The following is a 20,834-nucleotide window of genomic DNA, read 5'->3' as shown; positions in this document are numbered from 1 at the left end:
CTGCCCCTCTGCCTGACTGTTAAATTAAAGTGCCTTTGTTCAGAACCCTGGTCCACTTGTAGATGGCATGAAGGAAGAAATTAACACATCCCCTTTCCGAGGCTTGCCATTCTAGGAGATAGTTGTAAGATCAATGGCCTTTTACTTTGTTTCCTCATCTCCCCCATCTCTGATCTATAAAAGAACCCCACATCCAGACCCTGAGAAAATGGTTATTTTGAAGCATTAGTCTACCATCTTCTTGGTCAGCTGGCTCTCCAAATAACATTTCCTTGTCTTACTACCTGTCTCCAGTCCACTGGCCTGTCGTTCAGCGTTCAGCAAGCAGAACGAGCTTGGACTCGATAACACAAGGACTATTGATCCATCCAGCTAATCTGTTAAGAAGTATCTGCATCTACTTATTTGTGTGGCTATTGCTACTTACTATCTAATTCTGCTGTCCAATTCCAGACCCTGAGAGACTAGGGCTTCCCAAAGGAATAGGTCTTTCATGACGGAGTTTCAGGTGGTGCCTCCAGCCATGTTGCCCCATCCGGCTGCATAGGCAAGTACCTAGCTCCGATTTCCAGTCCTGTGATGGACTTTAACAGGCCCAATTGGACCCTATTGGGGGCCACACGGGGGCAGACATGTTTTTGATCATTTCTATTTTCTCGGTACCTGGCCTATCATAAGCACTTATAAATTTTTGTAGAATCAATGACCAACTAGCAAAGATGTGAAATGGGACTGAAGCAGTTAGCACAGGGCCAGACAAAAGCCAGCAAACTCACTCAGGCTTTCTTTTCCCATATTTTGCAGATTTGTGAAATTATTCAGGACTCGGTGACCTCTGAGCTACAGCCTTATCTTCAAACTCTGCCAGGTAGGGCACTCCACCCGTCCTTGATTCTCATTCATTTTTATAAGTGCATACATTAATATGTACCTTATTAAATCTTACATGGAGCAGCAGTGTTAAAAGTAAAAATTAAAAGTCCCCTTTTCTCCCCAAATTTTCTTCTAAGAGGTAAACTGTTTTGAGTGTGTACTCTCAGATATTTCCTTTGCATGTACAAATATAAATATACACATACGTAACCATATGAATATACATTCACATGGGCTTCCCTGCTGGCTCATCAGTAAAAGAATCCACCTGCAATGCAGGAGTTCAATCCCTGGTCTAGGAGGACCCCCTGGAGAAATAAACGGCAGCTCCAGTATTCTTGCCTGGGAAATTCCCTGGACAGAGGTGCTTGGTGGGCTACAGTCCATGGGGTCACACAGAGTCAGACACAACTTAGCAGCTAAACCACCACCACCACCATACATTCACATATGTATTACTTTTGTTCATGAATATATGTGAATATGCATAATTATGAATACATACATTAGTCTGTAATAGTAGAGACATTGTTTTTTGTAACCTGTATACCTTGAAGATCTTTTTTCATCAGCACACATAAACTTATCTTGTTTTTAAAAATGTTTTTGTGGAAGTCAAAACAGAGAGAAAAGTGCTGAAACTGTAAGTGGAGTTTTTAAAATTTTTTCACAAACTGAGCACACACACTTATCAGCTTCCAGATCAATATACAGAACATGACTGGCCTTTCAGAGTCCACTCATGTCTCCTTCTGGCACCACCCACCCCTCCATGGTGACCATCCTCCCTACTTCTTCCAGCAAAGATCAGCTTTGCACTTTGTACATGAATGGACCTATTCAGTAATCACAGTCTTTTATCAAAAGCAGAAGGTTTTCTCTGTTCAACTTTAAAATATGAGGTCACTCTATGGACCTCCCTGGTGGTCCAGTGATTAAGACTTCACCTTCCAGTGCTGGGGGTGTGAGTTCAATCCCTGGTTGGGGAGTTAAGATCCCACATGACTTGCAGCCAAAAAACCAAAACATAAAACCAAAGTAATATTGTAACAAATTCAATAAAGACTTTCAAAATGGTTCATATAAAGAAAATCTTTAAAAAAAAATAAAATATGAGGTCAATCCATATTGTTCCATATTGTGAGGTCATTCACTCTCCTGCTGTGTCATCCATTGTGTCCATGTCTTTCCTTTTTTTTTTTTAATTTGGAGGATAATTGCTTTACAATGTTGTGTTGGTTTCTGCTGTATAACAAGAATCAGCCATAACGTCTCTCCATTTACTTATCTATAGACTTGTTGAAGGCCATTTGGGTAGTTTCAGTTCTAAATCATTGTGGGTAGTGCTGCTTTGAATATTCTAACTTACATGGACATGCATCTTGGGATATACACGCAGGAGAGAAATTACAGGTTCCTGTGATGTGCCTAGGTTCAGCCCTACCAGATCCTGCCAAACAGTTTTCCAAAATGGTTATATAGACCTCATTTTTTTTTTCTGGCCATGCCACTCAGCTTGCAGGATCTTAGTTCCCCAATCAGTGACCAAACTTGTGCCCCCTGCAGTGGAATCGTGGAATAACCACTAACCACTGGACTTCCAAGGGAGTCCCTAGACTTCATTTTAATAACTGCACAGTATTCTATCTTACGGATGTGTCTCCATTTATTTAATGAGCCCCCAGCTGCTGGACAGGTAGGTTTGCTGTCATCCTTTCCTATTGCCAACAACGGGGCAGAGAGCATCTCATACTACCTCTTTGCCTGCACATAAGTGTACCTGTAGAACAGTTCTCTACCAACAGAGGCCCCAGAGCTAGGCCCCAGGTAAAGTTGGCAGGGACACGCCCTGGACAATTGGAGGTGTTCCCTGATGCCTTGGCCCCCAGGCCTCCACACTCACTGCTAACCTTCCCTTCAGCAGAGACCCACATGTGCACAGAGGCCCCAGTGCGTGGGACAGAGAGCTCCTGCCCCAACCAAGGCCTTGGAGGGGAGTCTCTGGGTCCTCTGAATATGGCCCCGCCTTCCTGGTTATTTGGTTGATATTGGTAGGTGGCTGGTTTCCTTGAAGATCAAGGTCTTGGTTATAAAGTTGAAGAGCAATATCTTTGGTTGTAGAATTTTCCCTATCGTGTGTCTTCCTTGGTGTGAAGTTCTGGGTATGGAGGGGTTGCCAGACCTGAGCTCCTCCTGTGCTCAGGCTGTGTGTGTGCATGTGTGTGTGTGTGTGTGTGTGTGTAAGATTCTGGAAACTGCTCAGGCTCTGGGATAAGCACACCAGTCCCCTTTTGACTAAATCATCAGTGGAACAGAAGCAACCACGTCATCTCTTTCTTGGTGAAGGAGCCCTTTGCCCCAGCACTGGGCTGGGTGGAGGGTCTTAAGGTGGAGGGGCAGGGGGCTCTGGAGACCTCTCCAGAGGGAGTGTGGGTCAGCCAGAGTCCTCATCCCTTCTGCATCACCCGCCTCCTAATTCTGTCCCTCCTCCGGTTCACAGTCACAACAAAGATTGATCATCTCGCTGGCCTTGATTACAGCTTAATGGGGGCCCCTCAAGCAACAGCCCAAATGCTGGATGTGATGTTCAAGGTAAGGGTCCTGGGTCAGGGGCTTGAGTGGGTCCAGACCTGGCGTGGCATTCCCTCAGCTCAGCCCTTTCTTGGGGCCTCCTGTTCCCTAGTTTCAGATCTGTCCCTATGTCCCCATGGTTCCCACGTATCAAGGGCAGGGCAATATGGAGTTGTGGGGAGTAGTTCCCAGAGACAAGATCCTCCCATGGTGTCTTACATCACTTAATCCTTAAAACTTCCTTCCTCCCCGGCCCCACGCTCCACTCCTTCACCTATCCCACCATGCAGGTGACATTAACCAGAGCTGGCCCTCGATGGCATTGAAGAGCTGGCCAAGAGGTCCTATAGGTTAAAACATCAAAGCTTCTGGTGAGCGTTTCATTAGGGGATCCTGGACATACACTTTGACCCAAAGGAAAACATCTTTTTTAAAAAAAATGTTTTTATTGGCGTATAGTTGATTTGAGCATCCCAGGTAACTCTAGTGATAAAGAATCCACCTGCCAGTGCAGGAGACAGGGGTTCAATCCCTGAGTCGGGAAGAGCCCCTGGAGGAGGAAAATGGTAATGCACTCCAGTGTTCTTGCCTGAAAAATTCCATGGACAAGAGGAGCCTGACAGGCCCCGGTCCATGCTATCACAAACAGTCAGACACGACCGAGTGACTGAGCACACACACATAGACGATTTACAATGCTGTGTTAGTTTCAGGTCTCAGCAAGGCGGATCAGTTATAGATACACATACATCCTCTGTTTCTTTAAAGATTCTATTCCCATATAGATCATTACAGAGTACTGCGTAGCGTTCCCTGTGCTATATGGCAGGTTCCCATTCATTATCTGTTTATTTTATATATATATATATACACACATATAGTGTATATGTATCAGTCCCAGTTTCCCAACTTTTCCCTTCCCTACCTTATCCCCTGCTGCTGCTGCTGCTGCTAAGTTGCTTCAGTCGTGTCCGACTCTGCGACCCCATGGACTGCAGCCCACCAGACTCCTCCGTCCATGGGATTTTCCAGGCAAGAGTACTGGAGTGGGGTGCCATTGCCTTCTCCGACCTTATCCCCTAGTAACCATAAGTGTGTTTCCTACATCTGTGACTCTACTTCCATTTTGCAAACAAGCTCATTTGCATCTTTTTTTTTAGATTCCAAGGAAAACATCTTTAATGGTGGAATTTCGGGCAGCATCTCTAGCCCATATTCCCTCATCAGACTCTATAGGCTCCTAGCTCAGGTGTCTGGCCCTGGGATAGACTTAGAAAAGTTCAAATGGACTCTCTCTCTCTCTCTCTAGGGAGAAATTTTTAGCCGAGATGACCGTTCTCCAGTTGCTTTCCTTGCTCCTGTCATGAACCTTCCTGAGGAACACAGCCGAATGGTCTACTTTGCCATCTCAGATTATGCCTTCAACACCGCCAGCCTAGTTTATCATAAAGCGGGATTCCTGAACTTTACTATCACGGATGACATGGTGAGAATCACAGCAGAATAGCTCTCACAAATGACTTCATCACTTGGCCTTCCTTCCTCTTCCCTTCCCACCCATGTACATCAGTGAAACAGTAAACTATAACTAAGAAAAAGGATCAAGAGCAGGAAAAATATGTTAGCACAATTTCACTTCTCACTTTGGCGGCCAGGAAGCTCAAAGTTCTTTCTCCATTGTAATAATTGTGGAAGATTTTCTGGCTTGCTTGTCCGTGCTTTACTTTTCCCTCCTGTCTAGATCCATTATCTGTGTGTGTGTGTGTGTGTGTGTGTGTGCTGGGTCTTCCTTGAGGCACACAAGAGCTTCTCTAGTTGCAGAACATGGGCTCTGGATCACATGGGCTCAGTATTTGCAGCATTCAGGCTTAGTTTTCCCATGGCATGTGGGATCTTAGTTCCCTGACCAGGAACTGAACCTGTGTCCCCTGCATTGGAAAGCAGGTTTTTAGCCACTGGACCACCAGAGAAGTCCCTAGATCTATTGTCCTCATGCATATTTTCTTTCATCCTGATGGTTTGTAGAGGTTTAAAGATTCTAGTGAATGAGGCAGGATAATAGATAAATTCATGAACTGATAAACTCATAAAGTTTCATAGAATAGAAAATAAAGACCACATTAAAAGTAAGGCACAATTATGAAGACACAGGACCCATAAACTGATTTTTTTTTTAAAAATCACAGATCTATGTGGGTGCTTCCCGTAGTCAAAATGGAAAGAGTACAGAATTTAGGGATTCACAGTGAAAAGAAGAGAAAATGTCACCCTAGCATTTACCTCTAGAACAACTGTCTCCAATGTGGCTTTGTATAAAGGTTACTACATTTTATAGTGGATCACATCATGAAAATTTCTTTCAGTTTCTTTCATATTTCTGGGTTTTAGGTAGCTGTTTCCTGTAGCTCTTTGTAAAAGCTGAAGCCTTGTGTACCATGTCAGGATGGTGGAGGAAACACAATGCAATCCAAATTGGATGGTCCAGCCAATCCTGGTGATAAATTGGAGACCAGAAGTGACGCATGGAGGGATATTTGTCCTTTGAATGATTTCTCATCCACGCCAGGGTCATTTACTTCTGTTGTCTTATTTGAGTCACCCTTCCCACCTGTGGTACAGACCTTTCCTCCGGTGGGAGGGATTGTAGTAGCTGTGTTTTACTGAACGCCCACTAAGTGCTAGACCTTGGACTAGATGCCTTATACTCACCATTTCATTGAGCCCTCACAATAACCCAGTAAGTGGGAACTATAATTATCTCTGGGCCCTCGAGGTGGCACTAGTGGTAAAGAACCCAGCTGCCAATGCAGGAGACATAAGAGACACAGGTTCAATCCCTGGGTCAGGAAGATCCCCTGGAGGAGGGCCCAGCAACCCACTCCAGTATTCTTGCCTGGAGAATCCCATGGACAGAGGAGCCTGGTGGGCTACAGTCCATGGGGTTGCAAAAAGTTGGACACAAATGAAGCAACTTAACACACACACACACACACACACACATATAATTATCTCCACTTTATAGGTTAGGAAGTTGAGGCTCAGAGAGGGAAAGGGACTCAGCTGGGATTACATAGTAACAAAGCCTAGAGTCAAACCTAGGTCTGTGAGACTGCAAATCTTAATCTTGTGTATCCTCTGATTGAGTCCTGCATGTCACCTACACCCCAAGGAGAGCAGCCAGGACCCCAGGGAGTCATGTGCTCACGGTGAATGCAGAACAAGTATCTCGTTGTTGCCATGGTAACCACAAGCAGTCAAGAAGCTACGTTATTAAATACCCTCCCACTTTCCCATCTATCTGCAGACCTTCAGCTCTGGCCAGAGCACCTAAAACCTCTTTGTGTCCCTTCATTGCAGATTCCGCCTGATTCTAACATTCGACTGAACACCAAGTCCTTCCGCGCCTTCGTTCCCAGGGTAAGGCTTCCCTTAGCCCTCAGGGTGCAGGTTGAGCCCCCAAAGCCTTCAGGGGTATTCTTTAAAACCTCCACCCTCCTCTCAGCTTGATCAAGAGCCAGAAGGCCCACAGCGGGGTCCCCAGTGAAGGCTGGGATGCTACAGGTTTCCCTTCAGAGTCAAAATGACAGAGGCCCAAACCCTGTGTCTCCTGGGTCCACAGGCCACCCAGTCTGTTACTGATGATCTCTGACAATCCCAAGGAATACTGACAAGCCCCACAAAATGTACCCCAGTTAAGGACACCAAGCAATTACAGAGGATGTAGTAGGGGTCAGGCCCTGTTCTTGATGCATTACAAAAATTATCTTTTGAATGGATAATTTTTCATGGTTCAAGATTCAAAAGACCTAAAAGATTATAGAGTGAAAATTCCCATCCACTCCTGTCCCCTAAACATCCAGTTCACACTCCAAGTCCATCAATATTATCAAATTGCACACATCCTTCTGGGGAGATTCTGTGTATATACAGATAAATGTTATTTGTCTTTCCTCTGTTTTTTACGCAAATGGAGGTATATTTTACACACCAGTTTTTACCATACTTTTCCCCCTACTGTACCAGGAGATGATTCTGTATAGGTAAATAAAAAGCTTCCTCACTCTTATTTTCCTGGGAATCCAGTCTGCCATTGTATTATGGACTGACCATAGTTTGAGTATCCCGTCTCCCGTGGAAGGGCATGTACTTTTTTTTTTTGCTACATGAGTGACACAGTGAATAACCCTGTAGCTCTGTCCTTGCTGGACTAAGCTCTTTACGTGCAACGTCTCATTTAATCCCATAGAAATCTACCTGTTTTCTCCACCTTCCGAGTCCCATCAAGACGCAGCTCAGATAGGCAGTAGTGTTTAAAGTTCCTTTCCGAAGGCTTGATGATGGCTGAGAGGAATTATAATGGTGGGGAAATTGTGAAACTTCAAATATTGCAGTACCTGGGTCACCTCCTTCCATAAGGCACCCCCTCAGCAGGCCCTTTCTCTCCCTAGAACCCCACAGCAGCCCAACCTACCGCCATATTGTTGGCACTAGCTTTGGAGGGACCTTGGCCACATCCTGGCTCCAACAGCCCTTTTTCCCCAGAAAGAGGAGGAAACCCCCCGTCCCCCTTCCTGCTCACATCATAATCAACCTGATACAGAAGCAGCTCAGCTATCCTTCTGAAGTAAAGTGATTCACCTCCTCAACCTTCTAAACATCTCCCTTTTACAATAGAATGTGGATTTTATATTTGCATAGCTAAAAGGCTCATGGGACTGTTCCTCCACCAACTTCCCCCCAACATGAAACAGTCTTAACCCCAAATTAAATTTTAATTAAACAGAAAATTGCCAGAACTTTTAAAATGCTAGAATCTAGGTGTGTCATCAAAAACATTGGCGTATGCAGTTATCAGAGTGGGGGGAGGGGAGCCGGGCGCACAGGTGCTAGAGAAGCAATAGCTCTCACCGATTGCCCAGGGAAGGGTGTGGAGTGAGAAAACTCAGTCCAATCTTTCTGGAGGAGTTTGGCAATACCTGGAAGAAGCTTTAAAAAATATTCTTGCCCTTGGACTCCGCAGGGAGTGTATCCCCCAAAATAATAGCCAAGGGCACACAGGGGAGTAGTCATTAAAAGGCAACACTTTGGAGAACACTTGATGCCCAATAAGATTAGATCAGTTGCAGTACCCACACACAGTGGAATAGAACACAGTTCAGCCAGGAGATAAACGAGGCAGGCACTATATGTCTGACATGGAAGGCTGTCCAGTGATACCTTTAAGAAAACAAGGCACAAAGCATTTTGTGGAAATTAAACCAACAGGTGGTCTCAGCTTGCTCTAGCTCCCTCTAGGTTGTCCCAGCAAACCTGCGTATTTTCTTCTCTTGACAAATCTCTTCATTCCACCCTCAGATAGCCAGACTGTACCCCAACACGAACTTGGAGCTCCAGGGAGCAGTGATCTCTGCCCCGTGCCTGAACTTCAGCCCTGGAAATCTGTCCACAGCTGCCCAGATGGAGATCGAGGCCTTTGTGCTCCTGCCCAACTCTGTCAAGGAGCCTGTCTTCCGGCTCGGTGTGGTAAGGTTCAAAGCCTTTGCAAATGTGGTTTCCTTTTCCTGCTGGTTCTTCCTCACACTGACCACCTGGTTAATTCCTTAAGATCAATCTCAACTTTAGTTCAGTTCAGTTCAGTTCAGTCGCTCAGTCGTGTCCGACTCTTTGCAACCCCATGAATCGCAGCACGCCAGGCCTCCCTGTCCATCACCAACTCCTGGAGTTCACTCAAATTCATGTCCATTGAGTCAGTGATGCCATCCAGCCATCTCATCCTCTGTCGTCCCCTTCTCCTCCTGCCCACAATCCCTCCCAGCATCAGAGTCTTTTCCAATGAGTCAACTCTTCGCATGAAGTGGCCAAAGTACTGGAGTTTCAGCTTTAGCATCATTCCTTCCAAAGAAATCCCAGGGCTGATCTCCTTCAGAATGGACTGGTTGGATCTCCTTGCAGTCCAAGGGACTCTCAAGAGTCTTCTCCAACACCAAGGATCCTCAGATAGGCCTTTCTCTTCTTTTTTTTCTAAGCTTATTTATTTATTTATTTTTGGTTGCTATGGGTCTTTATTGCTACACACAGGCTTTCTCTAGTTGCAGCGACTGGGGCTACTCTCTAGTTGCGGTGTACAAGCTTCTCATTGTGCTGGCTTTTCTTGTCATAGAGCACAGGTTACAGGGCATACAGCCTTCAGCCATTGTGATGCACAGGCCTAGTTGCCCCACAGCACGTGGGGTCTTAGTTCCCAGACCAGGGATCAAACCCATGTCTCCTGCATTGGCAGGCAGTTCTTAACCACTGGACCATCAGGGAAGTCCCAAGATTGGCCTTTCTTGATTGCCCTTATCCCTGATCTATCTTATGACCCTTGTCACTTTTTTCTTATGGCATCCTATTATTTTTCTTCATAGGACTTATGTAAAGATACTTATGTAGCTCTTTGCAGTTTTACTTACTTAATGTATGTTTGTTCCACTAAGTGAGTCCATAAGGAGAAGTCCAGGTTTAGCGGCTAAACAGTAACAATTGCTCCCAGATGTTGTATGTGCAATTTAATGGTTGTGATTGTTATCAAAATTGTCATCAATATATTTTAAATTAAACCATAATTTCTATTATTACTGTTATTATTTCTTAGAGCTGAATCTTGGCCCTGAGATAGCTAGAAAGGATCCCTTTAGAGATCGCCAGAGATAAGCCTCTGTACCTTGGTGGCTCAGACAGTAAAGAATCCACCTGCAATGCAGTAGACTTGGGTTCGATCCCTGGGTCAGGAAGATCCCCTGGAGGAGGGCATGGCAACCTACTCCAGTATTCTTGCCTGGAGAATCCCCATGGACAGAGGAGCCTGGTGGGCTGCAGTCCACGGGGTCGCAAAGTGTCGGACATGATGAAGCAACAAAGCACCGCACATCTTCTCTTGGTAGTCTGTTCAAAGTCTAATTGCTATCGTAGTCAGCCATGCCATGCTTAAGTCACTTCAGTCATGTCCAGCTCTTTGTGACCCTGTGGACTGTACAGCCAGTTCTCATAGTTATGCATTCTGTACATGACGACCTCCTTCATTTAGACCTGTTTCTTTTTACTGGAATTTCCAGGCCACTAATGTGTCTGCCATGTTGACCTTCAACACCAGCAAGATCACTGGACTCTTGGAGCCACAAAAGTAAGTCAGCCTGCTGACTACGTGGGGGTGCTCAACTGGGCTCACTCAATCTGACTGCAGCTGATTCAGTGCAGCTGGAGGTGGGATGTAATTGGATCCCCCTTCAACGTTTAGGGCCCACCACTGGGTGGGGAAGCAAACTTAAATTTTAGCCCAGCTGGCCCAATTCTTTCCCTGCACTGGTCCTGTCTCCTTAAACTTCCTTTCCACCATTACTTCCAAACTTCTAAAGAATTTACTGTTTTTCCTTTATCTATGAATTTTAGATATCAGCAATATTGACTTCCTGAAATTATAGAGATTCAGTTCCTTTACACTACGCACTTCCCCTCTGTAAGTCTTCCCAGTAAGGTCGTATCATTGTTTTTGGTTCCTCAATAATCTTTTTCACTCTCACTCTACCACACCCTTGGCCCTATGCCTTCTCCAGTTGGTGTGTCCTTCTTCTGGGGGATCCCCACATTAGGTTTCCCTTGAACATAATGCCCACATCTCTGAATCTTCTCTGATTTGTTATAGGATACAAGTGGAACTAAAAGAATCTAAAGTTGGACTATTCAGTGTAAGTTATTCTTGTTTTTATTTAAGAAATGATTAGGGAAATAATTTAGAGTATTTACTAAGCAATGTTTTGGCAGCTGTAATAGAGAAGGAGAAGAGTTACTCTCGGCCCTAGAAATCATAGAAGTCCATGAGGACATGAAATATAGGGCAGAAGAACAGTTACCTCCCAACGTTAGACAGTGTACAATTAAATCACTTGGTGGACAGAATTCTTTTAATTGCAAGGGGGAAAAAAAGGCTAATTAAAAGTGTCTTAAGCAAAGAGGAGGAATGAATAGGATCATATACTAAAAAACAAAAATAAAAAAGCTAAGGCTAGAGGTTTCAGGCATAGCTGGATCCAGGTGTTCAGATTAGTGCATCAATTTGAGAAGGCAAAGGAAGTTATTATAGGACTATATAAAATCATATGTGTGAAACTTCTGAAAACTGTAGTGCACTATAGAATTTAAAGAATCTTTCATGGTTTTTTTAAAAAGAAAAAAAGAACATATATATATATATATAAACAGAAGAATCTCTGTCTCTCCATTCTGCTTTCATCTGTTTGCTTCATTCTCAGGCAGGTTCTTCCCATTGGTGGAAAATTCCCAAATTTCCTGTAGTTTTATTAAAAAAAAAAAAACCTACCAAAAAAAAAAAAAAAAGGATCGTGTGCTAGTCCTCATTGGATTATTCTTAATCAAGTACCCATCTTTAGCCAAACATCTTGGCTGGAAATTGGACAAAGCCAATCAACCAGCATGGGTTTCATGTCCCCAGAACCAAGATTTGCAGTCCCAAACCACGTGGACTGAGATAGGAAAGGAGCATTCCCCTGGAGAAAATAGGAATTCTGTTATTTAAACAAAAGGAACTGATGGCTGGGCAGACGAAACCAAGAGACGATTTCCACAAAGAGGAAAACGTGGCCGTGGTGAAACGGCCCCATATGAAAGGAGAAAAAAGAATGGGAAGATTTGCATGGGCTGAAACACTCAAGGAGAGATTTCTGAAGAGGGAAAGTGGGGTGATATTCCTCCTCACAGGTCAAGGAGGAGATGGAAAGATTTTAACCTACAGTAGTTGGCTAACTTTTTACCATCCTATGGATACTTGTCCTCTCAGACCCCCCTCTACCTGCCCTCCACTGACCAGACTTTCCCTCAGGTACAAGAGGACATAAACAAATAAGTGTGAGGAGAGACACTGCTCACAGAGACCCCGAAGGATGACTCCCTTCAGAGAATGAAGGATGAAGTGAATAATGGCACACTAATACTGTGTCTGTGCGTGGCATGTAAAAATGTGCTGTGAAGTAAATTATTCATATGTAAAGAGTCACAAAAAGTCATCCTGGGACTTCCCTGGTGGAATAGTGCATAAGAATCCACCTGCCAATGCAGGGGATATGGGTTCGATCCCTGATCCAGGAAGATTCCACATGCCATGGAGCAACCAAGCCCGGGCGCTGCAAGGACTGAAGCCCCTGTGCCTGGAGCCCGTGCTCTGCAACAAAAGAAGCCACCACAATGAGAAGCCCGTGCAACACAACTAGAGAGGAGCCCCCACTCACCACAACTAGAGAAAGCCCACACGTAGCAACGAAGACCTAGCACAACCAAAAAAAGATACTTTAGACTAAATAAATATTTGTTTAAAGTCATCCTATCAGGTTTTCCCAACATCGACTGTAAAAAACAAGACCTGTATACTCATATAAATCTGGATTCAATTTCTAGAAAGTCACTTTCATTCCGTGGGCCTTAGTTTTCTTATCTGTGAAATGGGGGCATTAATACTAACTTTTAAGACTTATAGTGAATCCAATATATATATATCTCATGCTCTGAGTCCTACACCTGGCACACAGTGAGTGTTAAAAGTTAGGTTTCATAATTTTTGTTTCAACTTTAAAATCATTTATTGTTATATAAGTGATTTTGGAAAACATTTTCACTGATTAAGAAAAATTAAATACTAAAGCTAAGGCTAAGCCAAACCTTGATGTTCTTCCTAGAGAAAAGATTGTGTAGGCATGGTGGTTGTATAGTCTTCCAAAATTTTCTATCGCTTTGTACACATATGAATGTACATCTCAAAATAGTTTTATCTTATAAAGCAATAACATGATGTTGGTATCTACCTGAAATTTGCTCTTTTTTCTTTTTTTCCGAGGCTTTTGCCATGTCAGCATTTACAGAACCACCCCACCCCCAAGGTTGGCTCACTGTAGGTTTGTTGGTGGGCAAGATAGTACACGTGGTTATGGTGTACCTCTCCTATTCTCCACTAGGTGGAGCTGTTGGAGGCACTGCTTAATTATTACCTTCTCAACAACTTTTACCCCAAGATCAATGGTAAGAATCACTATGGACTTTTCTAAGTCAAGAGTGGACACTGCTCTTCGCGGGAAAGAGAGTTGGAACCAGGGCTCTCCTGCAGGCTGCGTGATCTGGGCGAGTCACGTATCCTCTCAGTTTCAGTTGCCTGTCTGTGAGATGGCAGTGTTGAAGTCTGCCTCATCTTCTTCCACGGCTCTAAGGAGGGTTGGGGACACGGGCAGTTTTGGGAGCACAGGAAACCTCCTCCTAAGAGAGAAAGAAAGGCTCACAGAAGTGCCCACACACACCCTGAAGCGACAGGTGAAAGACTGAAGACCAAGTTAACAGGCAGAGCACAAGGCAAGGTGCACGGGTGCTCAGTGGTGTCCGACTCTTGGCGACCCCATGGGTTGTAGCCCGCCAGGCTCCTCTGCCCATGGGAATTCCCAGGCAAGAATTCTGGAGTGGGTTGCCCTTTCCTTCTCCAGGGGATCTTCCCAACTGAAGGATCAAACATGTCTCCTGTGGCTCCTGCACGGGCAGGATTCTTTACCACTTGAGCTACCTGTCCACCTCTAAATTTACATTTCCCAGTTAGTTGCCAACTCCTTAGTCAAAAACTATAGGATAAAGACCCAAACCCTCTTTCCATGAGGCCCTGCTTCATTTGGCTGCAGTAGAAAGCAGGATACAGGTAGGGGGCCGAGAGCAAGCACCCACTAGCTTCTTATCATGAGGAGATGCTTGCCCCATCCTTTCCTCTACCTCCACAGAGCACCATGGCTGAGAGTTCAGGCTCCTGTGTCAGCCTGCCTGGCATCAAGCCTCGGTTCTTCCACTTTCTAGCTGTGTGACCTAGCACAAGTTACTTGGCCATTCTGTGCTTCAGTTTCCTTATCTGTAACTTGAGAATAGTAATCCCAATCTTTGGTTATAATTAAATGGGAATATACTATGTATGGAGTTTCTAGAGAGGAACTTTTTTTTGGTAATATTTTCTCCATAATTATTTACTAACCAATCTCTCAACGTTCTGCCTCTACCCTCCAGATAAGTTGGCAGAAGGCTTCCCCCTCCCTCTGCTAAAGAAAATTCAGCTCTACGACCCCATTCTCCAGATCCACAAGGTCGGTGGGTTCAGCAGGGCTCTGAGGATTTGGGGAGGGGTTTGGTGAGCTTTCCTGGTTGGCAGGCTATAACTCAGTGGGTGGGACCCAGGCCAACCCTGCACCTGGGAAAGCCTGGATGGGACGTGGAACAATTTGGGGTCAGCTGGGATGTCATGAAGACATCCACATGTCCTTTATAAGTGTCACCTAATAAAGTATCCTTTATTAGGGCAGGAAGGATTTGACACAATCTGTGTCACAACTTTTCCACCCCACCCCCCGACAATGGGTGACCAAGGGGAACCTCAGGATGAGCTCATTTTGAAAACACAGCAGTCCTAAACACACCAAGAGTTCAGGTTCTGAAAGGCATTTGTACGTTTTTGAAATTTCTCATTTCTTGGGATTTCCCTAGTGGTCCAGTGGTTAGGACTCTGCACTTCCACTGCTGAGGGCGCATGTTCAATCCCTGGTTAGGGTACTAAGATTCCACAACCCTCACTGCATGGCCAAAACATAGACTGGAATAGAATGGAGTGGAATGGAATGGAAAAGAATAGAATAAAGTTGAATAGAATAGAATTTCTTCTAATTACTTAAGTGGAAGAGGTTTGTCATGGACTCATGTTTGGTGTGCTGACCCTCGTAAACCCATTGCCCCACCACACCCACAGCCTGACTTCCTTCCTTTCAGCCTGTTGTTTTCTCTAAGCACTTTTTGAAATTGTTTGTTTTGGATAGTTGCCTTGCTAGCTCTCAGACTTGTTTTTCTTTCTTCTCTTTTTTTTCTTTTTGTTGCAATTGAGTCTCCTCTCCGCCTATGTTGAATATTGTCCCAACCATACCATAGTTCATAGTTCATAGTTCAGTCACTCAGTCGTGTCTGACCCTTTGCGACCCCATGAATCGCAGCACGCCAGGCCTCTCTGTCCATCGCCATCTCCCGGAGTTCACTCAGACTCACGTCCATCGAGTCAGTGATGCCATCCAGCCATCTCATCCTCGGTCATCCCCTTCTCCTGCCCCCAATCCCTCCCAGCATCAGAGTCTTTTCCAGTGAGTCAACTCTTCACATGAGGTGGCCAAAGTACTGGAGTTTCAGCTTTAGCATCATTCCTTCCAAAGAAATCCCAGGGCTGATCTCCTTCAGAATGGACTGATTGGATCTCCTTGCAGTCCAAGGGACTCTCAAGAGTCTTCTCTAACACCACAGTTCAAAAGCATCAGTTCTTCAGCGCTCAGCCTTCTTCACAGTCCACCTCTCACATCCATACATGACCACAGGAAAAACCATAGCCTTGACTAGACGGACCTTAGTCGGCAAAGTAATGTCTCTGCTTTTGAATATGCTATCTAGGTTGGTCATAACTTTTCTTCCAAGGAGTAAGCGTCTTTTAATTTCATGGCTGCAATCACCATCTGCAGTGATTTTGGAGCCCCCCAAAATAAAGTCTGACACTTTCCACTGTTTCCGCTGTTTCCCCATCTATTTCCCATGAAATGATGGGACCGGATGCCATGATCTTCGTTTTCTGAATGTTGAGCTTTAAGCCAACTTTTTCGCTCTCCTCTTTCACTTTCATCAAGAGGCTTTTTAGCTCCTCTTCACTTTCTGCCATAAGGGTGGTGTCATCTGCATATCTGAGGTTATTGCTATTTCTCCCAGCAATCTTGATTCCAGCTTGTGTTTTTTCCAGTCCAGCGTTTCTCATGATGTACTCTGCATAGAAGTTAAATAAGCAGGGTGACAATATACAGCCTTGACGTACTCCTTTTCCTATTTGGAACCATGAACCATCATTTATAACTATTTGAATATCGAGGACTATGTCTTATTCTTCATTAGACTCTCCACTATTCTAGCCGGGCATTTTATGCACCATCTGTGCCCCGTGGTTCAGGTTATCTTTCTAGAACAGCATCTGTGAGGTGGGATGACTGGGTTGGCAGCCTTGTGAGCATTTAAGGACATACTGCTTTGTGCCTGATACATAGTCAACATCCAGCAAATAACAGCTACTGAAGAGAGTGACAGGCAGCAGAGTGATCAGAAACATTGAAACAGACATCACCTGTCACATTTGAAAAACAAATGTCTGGAGCCCTTTTGGACCCAGAGATAGTCAACATCCAACTCTTACTGAGAGTTTCTAAGGAGTGAGACAGATCGTTATTGAAAGCAAGGACTGAGTGACAGTTCACTTAGCTGGCCTCAGTTTTCTCTTCTGTAAAATGAGATGTAGCCCAAACCTCACTGGGCTTTTGTGAAGATTAGAGCTTTTAGCTATTTGGCGTAATGGAAGTCATTAGAAGATTCATTAGATTGACCCTTAAGCGACGGGTTTGAAAGTCCCCAGATTTGCTTATATGCAGATTTTTTTCAATGAAAAGTGAAAGTGAAAGTCATTCAGTTGTATCCAACTGTTTGCAACCCCATGGACTATACAGTTCATGGAATTCTCTAGGCCAGAATATTGGAGTGGGTAGCCTTTCCCTTCTCCAGGGGATCTTCCCAACCCAGGGATCAAACCCAGGTTTCCTGCATTGCTGGCGGATTCTTTACCAGCTGAGCCACAAGGGAAGCCCAAGAATAACAGGAGTGGGTACCCTATTCTTTCTCCAGCAGATCTTCCTGACCCAGGAATTGAACTGGAGTTTCCTGCATTACAGGTGGATTCTTTACCAACTGAGCTATCAGGGAAGCCGTTTTTTTCCCATAGTAAATACTAAGTTATTACACCATCTGCACAGCTGGTTGAATCTGGGCATGCTGAACCACAGATGTGAGGAATCATGGATACAGAGAGCTCTACATGGATTTTCCACCCATGGAGCATCAGCGCCCTTAATCCTCATTTAACAACTGGTCAACCGTATATATAATCACATGCATTAGAATTTTGAGGTCAACTCTGCCAATGTTTTTTCACCCCAAAAATCAGGGAAAGAATTGGATTTTGCTCTGAGTTCAGAATTCCCGTGCCTTAGGTGATGGAAACTTACGAGGGGGTAGGAGAGTAAACCCCAGCAGCTCACAGTTTTGTGTTATTTGCCAAGGAGAGAGAATTTAGGTGACATGAAGGACATTTATGAGGTCTGCCAGAAAGCAGCAGCTTGGGAAATGACAGATAAATTGCCACCTTAGAGAAGGTAGCCGGCAAAAGCTGTGCTTTATGGAGACCTTGGGGACAGAGACACAGGCTCGATTTATGTGCTGACCTGGTTTCCGACAGAGCGTGTGCTTCCCCAGATGTGGGCCTCCCTTTAAATCAGAGATGCGTCTTTTTGGAGTAGAGAATGCTTTCACCATCCCATCCTGTCTTGTCTCTCCTAGGACTTCCTGTTTTTGGGGACCAACGTTCGGTACCTGAGAGCAAGGTGAAAGACAGGGCTTGGAGGCCACACCTGGATCGCCAAGTTGCATTTCCAGATGTGCAGCACTTTCCTGGAGATTCTGGGAAGATGAAGACATCTCTATTATCAGCTGTGGGGACTTGGCCTCTGCCCCTACCCTTTTAGCACGTGCACCCACGCCCTCTCTGACTCCAGACTTTACTTTCCCACCAGAATAGACCATCCTCATCCACTAACCTGTCCTGTCTTTAAGGACAGGGACTGTCTTTTTTATTCACCATCGAATCTGTGCCTAGCAGAGTGCTGGCACTTAGTAGGTCCTCAATAAATATTTATTGAATGGCTCAATGAAAGAACCATCTGCTACACCAGCTGAACTGCCTTATCACCCACCCTCTGCTACCTAAGGGGTCTTTGGATGGTCAGCTCCTTCTGTGGTCTCCAAGGATGAGCCCTGACTGCATTCTCATTTCTCAGCACCACTGTTGTGGAAACCTCCGTGAGGGAACATGGGATTTTGCTCCCTGCTCAGCCCTGGAGCTGGTGCTGATGCTGGCTCTCTCAGGCACTTTTCTATCTCAGTTCATGGACAGTTCATGGGCTCCTTTCAATATGCCCCCCTCCTTCCCTCCCTCTCTGCCTGCTACAGACAGAGGAACCAGGGGATCTCCCAGAGCAAAAAACTCAGCCTCCCACTGTTTTCCTCCCATTGAAACTGGTGTATATTAGGAGGAAATGGATCCATCTAGGTTATGGGCCAACCCCAATATAAAGCTCATTCAACTGCTGTTTATGAGTCTCAAGCCTGGAGGAAAAAGCCATGATTTCTGATTATTGAACAACCTACCTTTGATCAGACTTTACCAAAGAGTCATTTCCAAGTTGTGTAGTTGGGCCCCCAGGGACTGGGAATCAGAAAGCTTGTTGGATATTTTTTAAACTGTGTTATTGAGCAGATGGATGGAGCTGCTGGCTAGCAGATAATTCACAGGGAATAGACCCATTCGCCCTGTGTGTGACAGAGATGAATTCCAAGTTGGGATGAGGCGCTGTCACCCAGCCAGTGGTGGGGTAAGCCATGGCCTCACCTCATCCCTTTTGTGCACTTGTTCACCACCATCATCCACCCCAGTGATGGACTGTGAAGGGCTTGACTTCATCCAGCATTGGCCATGTGGCCTTGGGCAGGTCCCTTTCCCCTTTCCCCCACTTTATCCTATAAAATAAAGATGTTAATAATAGTATCCATGACCCAGGACTATTGTAATGAGAATATTAGTTGATCCATGTGAAAGGATTTATTTAGCCCTACTGGGGATTCAGTGATTATTGCCTGGACATCCTTACTAAGCATCTCCTGTTTGTAGGCCCTGAGCTGATCGGCACAGGGAAAGGAGAAGCAGCACAGACCAGCTCCAATGCCTGCTTTTCCGAACTTTGCCTTTTGGTGGAAAGAGTCAGTCTTGATCCCAATACACTTGCTTTGGGCCCCAGGGCAAGGGCTCTCTAAAGTCCTCACGTGTCAGATTTGCTGGGAACCCCTCCTTGCATGGTGACTAGGAACACAATGGGTTCACATCCAGCTTCCAGGGGTGGGGGAAGAATAGGGCGTAACCAGGTCCTGGTAAACAGCTGATGCATTTATCACCTGCCTTCCTCTGGGCTCCCTGGAAGCAGACTCTGAGACAAGCAGGTGGGGACAAGTAGTTTACTGGGAAGAGGATCCCGAGAAGTAACCAGTGGAGGAGAGGAAGTGAGTGGAGAAGGAAAGGCAAGCTTTAAACTCTAAAGTTCAAAAGATTCATGATCAAACCAGTTTCCACCTTAATCCCATTGGGGGACCCTGGGATCCAGTGTTAGACCCTCCCAGAGGATCCACCCAAGGGCCAAGATTGCCAGGACGCTGTACATCATCTCCCACCTGTCACTGGTTGAGGGGACCTCCTGGAGGACATTAGTTCTCCGGTTCTTCTAGTGTAGGCAGAGTGGGCTCTGGCACTAGTAGAAACCTCTCGGGCAAAGAAACATAAGTGCCAGCAAGTAGAACTCAGGTTGGCATGACTGACCAGTAAGATAGATGGGGCCTGCATATGGGCCCAGACTTCTGGATGTGATATGAGACTGTTTGCCACATTGCTTATAAAAGCCATGGGTTGGCCTCCTCTGCATATTTTAGTTTTTTTAATATTCATTTGTTTGGCTGCACTGGGTCTTAATTGTGGCGTGTGAACTCTTAGTTGCAGTAGGTGGAATCTAGCTCTCCCAGCAAGGATCGAACCTAGGCCCCCTGCACTAAGGAGGGAGGGATCTTAGTCACTGGACCACCAGGTATCCCTCTTCTGCATATTTTAAAGAAACTTAGCTTACTTTGCAAGCAAGTCCTCATTTCATAGCATTCTAGGTCATTCCAGGGCATTCCAAGGAATGGCTCCAAGAAAGGACTTGGGGAAGCCCAGTACTTGATGAATATGGGAAAACCAGGTTTGCTATGAGACAGGGGGCAAAAGCACTTATTTATGACAGTACAAAGTATTTCTCATTCACAAAGCAAGGAAAGGCCATTTCTGCCCAGTGAGACTAAACACGTTCCCTCAGTAGCAGAGCCCCAAGTTAGATGGTCATCGTGTCTTGCTGGGGTGGCTCCAGGACCACCATTGCCAGTCCTGGGGTCCTCTAGCAGGTTCTGACACTCTGAAGTCTGACTACAGATGTCCAAGTATCCTTAGCAGCTCAGCCTTGGGACAGCATATTCTAATATTAACAGTCAGAACTCTGGGCTATCAAAGAACCATCAAGAGACTATAGCAGAACCATTGATAGCCATTGTGACATAGACTTCACCCCACACAAACTAAGATGCCACCCTGGAGATGCTCTTCCTAACTACGAAGAGCCTCT

General features: G+C 45.2%; 1 protein-coding gene across 1 annotated transcript in view; it reads left to right on the top strand.

Annotated features, from left to right (window-relative positions):
• The window catches only part of LOC120869220 (lipopolysaccharide binding protein), a 35,119-nt gene extending 15,939 nt beyond the window's left edge, over nucleotides 1–19,180 (top strand). Inside the window, exons 6-15 of the mRNA XM_040248345.1 lie at nucleotides 805–868; nucleotides 3,374–3,465; nucleotides 4,754–4,930; nucleotides 6,802–6,861; nucleotides 8,800–8,967; nucleotides 10,539–10,606; nucleotides 11,126–11,168; nucleotides 13,446–13,509; nucleotides 14,524–14,600; nucleotides 17,917–19,180. Of these exons, the coding sequence (XP_040104279.1) occupies nucleotides 805–868; nucleotides 3,374–3,465; nucleotides 4,754–4,930; nucleotides 6,802–6,861; nucleotides 8,800–8,967; nucleotides 10,539–10,606; nucleotides 11,126–11,168; nucleotides 13,446–13,509; nucleotides 14,524–14,600; nucleotides 17,917–17,964 (861 nt within the window). The 3' untranslated portion in view covers nucleotides 17,965–19,180. The remainder of the gene's footprint in view (nucleotides 1–804; nucleotides 869–3,373; nucleotides 3,466–4,753; nucleotides 4,931–6,801; nucleotides 6,862–8,799; nucleotides 8,968–10,538; nucleotides 10,607–11,125; nucleotides 11,169–13,445; nucleotides 13,510–14,523; nucleotides 14,601–17,916) is intronic.
• Nucleotides 19,181–20,834: the final 1,654 nt, after the last annotated feature.

Source organism: Oryx dammah, unplaced genomic scaffold (genome assembly GCF_014754425.2).
Source record: "Oryx dammah isolate SB20612 unplaced genomic scaffold, SCBI_Odam_1.1 HiC_scaffold_10, whole genome shotgun sequence".
Classification (NCBI taxonomy): domain Eukaryota; kingdom Metazoa; phylum Chordata; class Mammalia; order Artiodactyla; family Bovidae; genus Oryx; species Oryx dammah.
This window is presented reverse-complemented; position numbering and strand designations above follow the sequence as displayed.